Raw genomic sequence first — 10,846 nt, forward strand, 5'->3', positions numbered from 1 at the left:
CAAACAGAAAAAGGAATTCCTTTCTTCTTTCCATCTTGCTCATAGGTCTGGGGTCTTTGAAATCTGAGTCAGCAAATGTTTGTGTCAGTTGTATAAACACTTTACTGAGCTACTTAACTGCTATGTTCAGACCCTCTGATATCACCATCGCAAACTGTAGTCAGTATGCACATTCATTGACTTGAGCTGCTCCAGGATGGAGGGCAGTCAGGGCAAGAACTAGAGCAGAGGCCTTAGAAGGGTACTGCTATAAGAATACAGGCTGAAGGAGCCCTGAGAAGTCACAGCAGTAAGTGCTCTTAACGGCTGAGTCATCTCTCCAGCCCTGGTTTTTAATCTCAGGGGGAAAGATAAATGATGTAGCTTTCCTTTCCTTCCATTGGGAGAAATTGGTTGATGGAAAGTATTGAAAGCTAAAGTCTGTGATTTAAAAAAAAAAAAAAATAGGGGATGTCCCAGCACACAGAAGGCAGAGACAAGTGGATCTCTGTGAGTTCAAGTCCAGCCTGGTTTACAGAGCAAGTCAGGACAGCCAGGGCTATTACACAGAGAAACCCTGTCTCAAAAAACCAAAGGAAAAAAAGAAAGAATAAAAGAATGGACTAGATGTCAGAATTACCTGTTCAGAAACAGAATAACCATAAATGGCCTTACCTGGTGGCTCCCTGACTTCAGAGGAATGACTGACATTTTCTCTGACATGGTTGACATTTGAACGTTAGGGATCAGGATTTCGAATGCTGGGCCATCCATCCCTTCCTTGGCTGTGTGCCCTATAACACACAAAGGTTGAAGCCACCCAATGGTATAAATACCCAGCCTTCCACTGTGACTCTGAATAAGACTGAAAGCAGAAGATAGTGGGTATATTTCAAATGGACAGACTAATCTATTTTTATTGCTAAACTATCCTGTTTGTTTGTTTGTGGGTTTATTTGTTTGCTTGTCTACAAAGTGTCTTGTTAATGGCTCAGCTAACCTCAAACTCAGGGTCCTTCAGCTTCAGCCTCCTTAGTGCGGAGATGACAAGTGTCTTCTTTCCCAGCTAAATGGAACTGTTCATTCACAGATGAGGTAAACCCTGGTGCTTTCAACCCTATGCATTGCACAGCTGTACACCCGGCACTATGACGGTGTCGCTTCAGCCTCTGAAATGTCTCTCGACTTACCTTCATTCATGCACTATGATCCGATCCATCACACTGCAATCAGTATCATCTCTTTTTTTTTGGTTTTTGGAGACAGGGTTTCTCCGTGTAGCCCTGGCTGTCCTGGAACTCACTCTGTAGACCAGGCTGGCCTCGAACTCAGAAATCCACCTGCCTCTACCTCCCAAGTGCTGGGATTAAAGGCCTGTGCCACCACCACCCAGCCAGTATCATCTCTTAAGACCCCACTGACCTCTTTTCAAGCCTCTTTATCCCACATGAGGGCATCTGAGCACTTCACTACGGTTTGCAAGGTCTTTGTGACCAGGTGCTCATACTACCTCATCTCTCTACTCTCCACCTTGCCCTTTATTTTCAGTCTCAAGATCTGGACCCTGATACCTCCAACATGGAGAGAGCATGGCTGGCTATGGCAAAAAGCACTTTGCAATTGTAGCTAAGCTAAGGCTCTTGAGATGAAGAGGTCATTTGTAGGTTATGGGAGAGAGGGGCTAAATATAATCCTCAGCATGTCTACCAAAGGAAGAGAGGGAGATTAAACTGCACGAAAGAAGGCACCATGCATGCCATACCATCGAGGCAGAGCTCAGACTACCATTGGAATGACAGATTAAGGAAGGCTGGCAACTATGAACAACTGGGAGAAACCAAAAAAAATGAAGCTTCCTATGTGAAACCTCCAGAAGAAAGACCTCCCTCCCAACACCTTGCTTCAGCTGAGATCTTTGGCCACCAAAACAGTGAGACAATACATTTGTGTTGTTTTAAGTGACTGTCTTCATGGAAATCTGTGGCAGACACGGTAGCTTGTCAAATGCAGGTGGGGCCGGCCAACATTCATCCTGTTGATCTTTCTCCTTACATTGTCCTCCCCTTTCTTGAAGATTCCTCTTATCCTCTGCCTACTTTGTCTTTGTCAGTTAGGGCTGCTCTCCCAAATTACCTTTGACTAGATGGCGCAAATAGGCATAGAAGCTAAGAGATCTGGGACCAAGGAATTCGAATGATCAAGTTCTGACAAGGGTTTTCTTGTCTCTTCATATAAAGACACTAATCTCATCACAAAGGCTTCCCTACCACCACCTAGTCAGCCACACCCGGTATGCTGTCACAGTGGAGATTATAGTTTCAGCATGGAAATACTAAGGGAACGCCTTCAGCCCACAGCTTAAATCCTAACCTCAGGATCTTTGGCTGCTTTCCTGGTTGCAAGCTCAGCTCGGGGAGGAGCCCCGGCTCTGGGTTTCAACTACACGAAAGCGCCTCTGTACCACCACAGCCACTGTATCTTCTCAATCAGTCCCAGTAGAATCAGGAGCTCAGCTACTGCAATTTCTCTTCCTCCTCAAGACTTGCTAGCCTCCACAGCTAAACTCTGCCTGCTCCTTCCCTTTTAAACCACACTTAATTACTTAGTGTGTGCATGTGCACACATGCAAATGCATGGAGGTCAGAGGACAACTTGTAGGAGTTAGTTCTTTCCTTCTACCAGGTGGCCTCTGAGGACCACACTCAGGTCATGAGGAGTGGCAGCAAGTGCACTAACCACTGACACACCTCACCAACCCCTCTACTTGTTCTTCAGTGATACTAAGCTTTAAGTAAGGACTTTTAAATCAAAAGTCTTAAAGCCAGATATATGCAATAAAATGGCTGATACACTTGAAATGGGATTATAGACCACCATTTACTGCTTGATAAGGTAGCAAACTGAAGCATTCCCTAAATTAATTTTTACATATTGTTTCAGGGACTTTTAGGTGACTTTAGCAACACAGCTTTTCTCTTTGTCAGACAGGACGGGTTGCCACCTTTCCCAATATCTATAAGGATTCAGGAAGAACGGAGTAAAAAAATGCCCCAAGTAAATAACACACAAACAAAAGAAGTAGAAAATTTAAAAAGTGCACCAGGACAAGGCAATAAGGAATTATAAACTAGTTTTAATTACATCAACAGGAAGAATTTCAAATTATGTTGAGATTTTATGTTTTTAAAGTTTCATCTTGGTTAATATATTCTGAGTATAACTTAATATTCTAAAGATAAAAGTATGTATGGTGGCCAATGAACAGAATAATCATTCAGGTAGCAGTTAGGAGTGTTGCTACAATGACTTTACATAAATAGAAACCCATATCTTTATTAGTAATGTGCCACACTTCTTAGAGTAAAAATCCACATAAGACAGGCTTATAAATATACATTTATATATAATCTCAAAATCAATCACGATTGAACATTGAAAGGTACACAACTTTTTATAAAACAAATATAACCCATCAGTGTCTATTTAAAGGCATAGTTTTAACAAAATAGTATTTTGTAGGCAGTCTCAAAAAAACTGTATTAGTACTTTGTGGAGCCAGACTGCTCCAGCATGTCGATGCATCAGTGGGGATAAGGCATGTGGAGAAGCTGCATTCACTCTTCAGGGTGAGGGGGCAGGGCATTTCTAGTCGATGAAGCAGCAAAGAGTCTAGTGACCTGGGTGAGTGCCACACCCACTGAGCATTCTGCAAACTTAGAGAATTGATTACATTCCAGAAGAATCAGCCTGAATGGTTTCTCACCTAATAGCAAATATTTGAGAGAAAACTGAAAATATTACCCGGTCGTTAGTGTATTCTTAAATAGAACACGCCTCCCTCCCCCCAAGGCTAGATTTACATGTTTTTCCATTGCCAAGCATATTTAAGCTCTTATTTCCCTAACTACTATTTTCAGGAAAAGGAAATTATATGCAAGTCATCTGTTAAATAAAAAACACAAGGAAATCCAACTTGAAACTACACAAGTTGCTCACTGAATAATAAAATAGAATGAGAAAACTAATGCAACTTAAAACATGTTTAGGCTGCCATGTAACATGCCAGTTATTCATATAGAAAAGTTAAATTAAGCAACAATACAGATACGTTCTTAATGATTTCTATAAAGCTGAATAGATGAGTCAAGGCTTACTAAAAGATCCAGGAATCCTTTCTACAAACTAACAAAAATTCAAGGGTAAGTATGCTTGTCACACACACAATGTTTTATCTCTGGGTTTTAAAGTATACAAGAGATCAGAAAAAGAACCAACCCTAAAATAACCTTCAACATTTATGGTGTGCCTACATGAGTGTGTGTTCGTGTGTGTATGTGGTGTGTGTGTGTGTGTGTGTGTGTGTGTGTGTGCACAAACACGTGCAGGCACGCACTCGAGTGCATGTTTATGTATAAATACACTCCCATCTGTCACATATGTACAAAGTGTATATACATATAAACACACTGAAAATAATCAACCTGTTTACTAAATATGCTGTTGTCTGGAGTGTATGGATGATGGATGTACAATAGTCAACTACAGTCACCTCAGCTTGTGACCTAGTCTGTTGGCTCTCACACATTGTTTTATTATATGAGCTATAGGTGTCACATGTATAGAACACTCTCGTACCCTTATGATAAGTTTTTTCAAAAATTCTACATGGAAATAAATTACTCTAAAGCATAGAAATGTTCACCAAAAGAGTAGCTCCGCAGTGAGACATGTTCGTGACTGCCAGACCTCAGGCAAAACAAAGCTGTCGCTTACCCAGACTGGTTCGTCACTGTTACCTCTTCTGTGCCAACTCCAGGAGACACATGACAGCCCACATGTGCAAGGATGCCTCTATGTTACTCAGTTATAGCAGCAAACCAACTGTAAGTCATTTTTAAACAAATTATTCCCCAATGTTAATAGTTTTACAACTAGATAATGATAAGTTCCTGGTGATATGATTTGCAAATGACTGGATAAATAGTAGGCCCATGACTAAAGCCACTGTGGGAAAACCAGAATCCACAAGCCCAGCCCAGTCCAGCCCAGCCTACTTCCTGTTTTTGTTCAGCCTGTAAACTAAAAAATGTTTTTTTTTTTCATTTTCCAATAGCTTTTTGAGACTTAATAGACCATTTTGGTATCTGCCAAGTATATGAAGTTCGAATTTCAGTTGTTTTACTAAAGCACAGCCATGCTTGCTTGTTTTTGAGCTGTCTGTGGCAGAGTAGAGCAGCTGCAACACAAGTTCAAAGTTAAAATATTTACAACCTGACCCCTTAGAAGAAAATTGTAAGAAATCCTGTGCTAGAACTAAGAATGGCATTCAACCTCAGTGCTAATGTCATGTCGGACAAAATCCTGAATATAGATAGTACACGTGAATTGCAAGAAAGTATGATTGTGCTGGGATGGAAACCTATTCCTCAGGTGTCAAACATTCTCATTTCTTTAAAGACAAAACCAACCCAAGGTAACTGAACATGGCTTCTGAATGTTCTCTGAATGTGTGTTTGACTATAGTAGGACAAGAAGTGTTCCACTCTATGGAGTTCCATGTTGTAAGACAGACCAAGTCTGTAGGAAAATCAAATTTAAGCATTAACTAATGCATTCTTCCAATCATGTCCAATGTACACATTAGTTTGAAAAACATTAATGATCCTAAAATGAACTGGGGTTATAGCTCAGTGTACAATGCCTTGGGTATGTCCCCAGTGCTGAAAAGAAAGAGGGAAAGCGGGAGAGGGAGAGGGGAAGGGAGAGGGAGAAGAAGAGGGAGAAGGAAAGAAAGAAAACAAGAGTACTAAAATGATTTTAAGCAGAAAATTAAGTGATACAAAGTTAAATGTGGGGGTCGGGGGTGGTTGGAGAAATGGCTCAGCAGTTAAAAGGTCTACTCTTCCAGAGGTCCTGAGTTCAATCCCCAGCAAGCACATGGTGGCTCACAACCATCTGTAATGGGATCTGATGCCCTCTCCTGGCACACAGGTGCACATGCAGGTAGAGCACTCATATACATAAAATAAATAAATAAACCTTAAATAAAAAAAGAAAAAAAAAAAACCGTGTTCCTTTCCTCAAACACAGCTGTAAGAAGTTCTCTACTCCATGTGAAGTGCCAGGAGGCAGGTGAAGGCACCCAGTTGGTTTAAGTATGCATGGCAGGCTCTATTTAATGGAAGTTTTAAAGACTCTGCATGAGGTTGAGGAAGTCATGTCACCTCCCTTAGCCCAGGCTACCTCTTGCAAAATACGTGCATTAAACTAGTGTACGTTTATCTGCCACTTATACTTCACTTGGGCATTTTTACCAAAAAGCACTGATAGGCGTCTTCCTCAGGACAAACATGAAATTAGAAAGGAAAACGCAGTGTCCGATCTGTGGTATGTGCTTGAGATAGCAGCAGCCAGGAGTCAGGATGCTGCAGGAGGAGGACTGTGAGGCCCAGCTGAAGGAGAGAGCGAATGAGTGGAGGGGTAAAGGTCCTTTCTCTTACATCAGGTAAGAATGAACCTAACATAAAAAGCCAGTTTATCTGGCTTTAACTCCAGCAGGTCTTTCAGTGGCTAGTTCTCTAGCAACAATGGTCAACTGTTGCAATGCATCCCTAGTCCGTAAATTCTTATTCCAGGACAATGATTTATTGTCAAAAATGCCAACCGATGTCCACGGAAAGGCAAAACCAACAAAGTCACTAAGGATTCTGTCATTTATGTTTTGGAAGACAGGGTTTGATCTCAAGGAGGGGGACATAAAAACATTGGCTCGTCAGGTAAAGTATATAAAAGAGATTCCTCTGGCTCCAATAAACTCACAACATCGAGACAGTTTGTAACTTGGCCCATCAGTTTGCTGAATACTTACTAAAAAGTAGTGTCTGTCACAAGGGTGAGCATTGAGAAATAGCTCCTATATGAGGGCTTAGCAGCCAAAGCCTGAGATGTCACTAAAGCCTAACGTGTGTGCTGAGGAAGCCCAGTGGGCTTCGGGAGCACTTGAATAAGTCCTAACCCTAGTCCAGAGGACCATAGGAAGAGATAATGAAGTTAGAGCCTTTCAAATGAGATCATCATCCACAGGCCAGAAGACAGCACAGCTGAAAGAGGGGAGCAGGCTGGAAGAACCCAAGGCCCCTCAGATTTGCTGGGACAAGTAGAGGTCCTGAAGCAGAGAAGACTAACGCTTAGTAGGGTCACATGCATGTTACAGTAAGGGCAAGGATGACTCCAAAAGTTCCAGGCAAAAAAATATACAAAACTGGTCACCAAAGTTGAAAGACTCAGTGAAACTTGATTTGAAACATTGGTGGAAGGGAGACACCAGTCGCTCTGCTCCTAACTGGTCACTGAAGTCTGTCTCTATTGGCTCTGCTAACTATAGATCAACTATTGTACACATAAGGGTTATAAAAATATTGGTCTTTTTATTTACAGCACAGATGTCTCTATCTACTCCCAACCCTCACTTCTAAACCAGCCCCTAACGCTGAGAAGCTGATGTCCGAGCCAAGCTTGAATAAGATCAGAGGGCTCAGGGAAGAGATAATTGTAGTGAGGCAAGGCCTTCAACTTGAACCTTGAATTTGAAACTGAGTGTGGGAGGTGTCACAAAGTAGCAATATTTACTTTATTTTGGCTCCAGCTCAGAAGAATCTGAACACTTTGCCATAGGCAGACCTTCACCTCTGACCTGAATCTTGGAGACGACCTTAGAAATCTGCTGTTGCTCACCTAGAAAGCTGGAGCCAGCTCGGAAGCAATGGGAACAAATCAGAGAATTCTGGAATGCCACAATGGGACTGACCCCAAGGTGTAAGTGCCCACAGCTATTCTCTCTCCATTTGGCAGGCTGCTAGCATAGGTATTTGGACTAAAAGAGTATCTGGCTCTTTTGACAAAAGGAAACATAGAACTGAACATTTTAAATATATACTCTTGATTAATTTACCTTAGGGCCCCCTGCCCCATTTTTGCTCCCGATGTCTACAGCCTTTAAAAACATTGATATATGATTAAAATGCCTTGTTTTCCTTAAGATGACTTATCTGTTATGGTGGATATTCTATTATACTTATTGTATGCTAACTTGAAAAACATCATTGGCTACAGCCACCCAGGAACACCTTACTTGGTAGAATACAGTAGCAGAAGAGAGCAAATTCGAACTACTAAGAATTCTCCTATTTTTATCATTAAAAATAATTCTACAGCTTCAGGAACATCCACATTTTTAATCCTTCCTAACAGTGACATAAGATTGTTTTCTCATAACTACCCACTAATTGAGAAGATGGTTTAGATAAATACAAACCACTTGCTTATCACTAGAATCTCTCCTAGGCTCCCCATCAACCGCGTGACTATCTAAAGGCATTTATGCTCCATGGAAATGTTCTCAAGAGGCTGATGACACATTGTGACATCCCGTCAAGATCTCCATGGCCACATGCAAAGTAACCCCCTTGTACAGTACTACTCAAAGGAAAGACTGTTCTGAGGTATACGTCCCATGTCTAATTTCCCTGCCTTACTGTGTGCTGTCTGATCACGTTAGCCAAGGCTGTGAGACATGCCAACAATAGGCATCCTTTGTCTGGGTTTAAACCCCATTCTATGATGGCCCTGACAGTTTTACCAAGCCAATGCATAGATACTGTACAGCTCAAACAGAGAACATATTTGGAAGTGTTTGCAAATGTGTTAAGTGCTTCCTGAAAGTAGGGTTGCCTTGACAATCCTGTCTGACTAGGAGAGAAGCTTGCTCTTTTTTCCCCCCCAAAAAAATGTTGAAATCATGACTTGTTTTTAGATCAGAGAAGCTAAAATTATACAGGCGGTTATTGAAAAATATATACTGAAGGTTCTTCACTCCATCTAGTCTGTGGCTTGCGGCGGCGATTAAGGGGTTCCCATCAGCAGGTAGAAGGTCAGGGCAACAATGAGAAGCAGACAAAATGGCGAGGAGAAGGTCTGGTAGGCAGCCGATGGCATGAAAATGTCTTCGTACTTGTAAATGCTGACAACGCGCTCTGAAGCTGGTGGAGAGTCTATGTCGTGACGAGTGATGGAGCCTTTAACACAGAAGTAGGGGAGGACCCATCAAAAGCAGCACAGCGTCAAAGGGCAGAAACAAATACTAAATGCATATGCTTATAAAGTCTGGATTCAGGTACAAAGCCATCATCAGAACTCTCTGCAACTGCCCATAAGACAGACTGCACAGAACTCATTTATCTTTACACCCAAAGAGAGGTCTTTTTTTTTTTTTTTTTGGTTTTTCGAGACAGGGTTTCTCTGTGTAGCCCTGGCTGTCCTGGAACTCACTCTGTAGACCAGGCTGGCCTCGAACTCAGAAATCCACCTGCCTCTGCCTCCCAAGTGCTGGGATTAAAGGTGTGTGCCAGCACCGCCCAGTTCCAAAGAGAATTCTTACTGATCTGCAGTCACCTCAAGATCAGACAGCTTACTGTTCTCTCTGTTCTGTGGCAGCCAGTTTTAATATTTACTTGCACAAGCTGAATGGATTTCTTTAAAAAAAAAAAAACTTGTTTTTTAAGTATATGAGTACACTGTCACTGTCCTCAGACACACCAGAAGAGGGCATCGAATCACATCACAGATGGTTGTCAGTCACCATGTGGTTGCTGGGAATTGAACTTAAGACCGCTGGAAGAGCAGCCAGTGCTCTTAATCACTGAGCCATCTCTCCAGCCCCGAATGGATTGCTACTTGTCTCTAATAAATTCAAACTTCTCGATTTCAAATGAAAAAAAGATGTATTTTTAGTTTTTTAAACATTTAAGTTTTTAAAAGGATTTATTTTTAACTCTCTGTGTGTGTGTGTGTGTGACCTGATATGGGTACTCAGAACTAAGTTTGTGTTCTCTGCAATAGCAGTGAGTGATCTTAACCTGAGTAATCTCTCCAGTCTTAGAGAGGTGGGTTATATTTTTAATACAAACAGCAAACTTTACTGGTCTGCCTCCTCAAATCTTTAGGGCAGTGGTAAACGTAAGGCTTCAAGCATGCTAAGCAAATGCTCTATCACTGAGCTACCTCCACAGCCCCAAACCTTGCAAATCTAGATCAGCAACTCTGGATAGCACCTGTCTCCCACATAAGTGGAAGCCATCTTTCATTGCCTGTGGGCTACTGTGAGTGAGCCAGCCTTTGGCTAGGGAAGTGGCACTGTGGGTAGGACTATTTATTCTGCAAGCATGAGGACATAAGGCCCTAACTTTGAATCCCCAATACTCACGGAAATAGCCAAGCATAGCTGTATGTATGCACAACCTGAGTAGTGGGGAGCAAAGATATGGGTCTAGAATCTGAGCAATGGGGAATCAAAGATGGATAAAGAGTCTAAGAGTTCATTGGCCAGCAGGCCACTATAGCCAAAAAAGGTCAGTTTCCAGTTCTTTTAGAGACTTTATCTCAAGAAAGAAGGTGAGCCGGGCACTTTAATCCTATGACTCAGAAGGTAGGTGAACCACAGTGAGTTCCAAAATAGCCAAGGCCATTTAGAAAGACCCCGTCTCAAAAAAAAGAAAGAAAGAGAGAGAAAGAAGGAAGGGAGGGAGGGAGGGAGGGAGGGAGGGAAGGAGGGAAAGAGGAAGGGAGGGAAGGAGGGAAGGAAGGAAGGAAGGAAAGAAGGAAGGAAGGGAGGGAGGAGAGAAAATAGGCAGAGCATAATAAAGGAAGACATTTGATATCTTACTCTGACCTCATCTGTACATTCACTCACGTGACTGAACCACAGAGATGAAAGAACAAAGAAGGGAAAAGAGGAGGGGAGAGGGAGGGACTTCCCTAGCCAAAAGAGATTGACATGCCAGATGTCACTGATTTTTCAAGAAGTGGGGGG

General features: G+C 42.1%; 1 protein-coding gene across 1 annotated transcript in view; it reads right to left on the reverse strand.

Annotated features, from left to right (window-relative positions):
- Positions 1–3,092: 3,092 nt before the first annotated feature.
- Frrs1l (ferric chelate reductase 1 like) overlaps positions 3,093–10,846 on the reverse strand; it is a 34,314-nt gene continuing 26,560 nt past the window's right edge. Inside the window, exon 5 of the mRNA XM_031377454.1 lies at positions 3,093–9,053. Coding sequence (XP_031233314.1) covers positions 8,881–9,053 — 173 coding nt within the window. The 3' untranslated portion in view covers positions 3,093–8,880. The remainder of the gene's footprint in view (positions 9,054–10,846) is intronic.

This window comes from Mastomys coucha, unplaced genomic scaffold, assembly GCF_008632895.1.
Source record: "Mastomys coucha isolate ucsf_1 unplaced genomic scaffold, UCSF_Mcou_1 pScaffold18, whole genome shotgun sequence".
Taxonomy (NCBI): domain Eukaryota; kingdom Metazoa; phylum Chordata; class Mammalia; order Rodentia; family Muridae; genus Mastomys; species Mastomys coucha.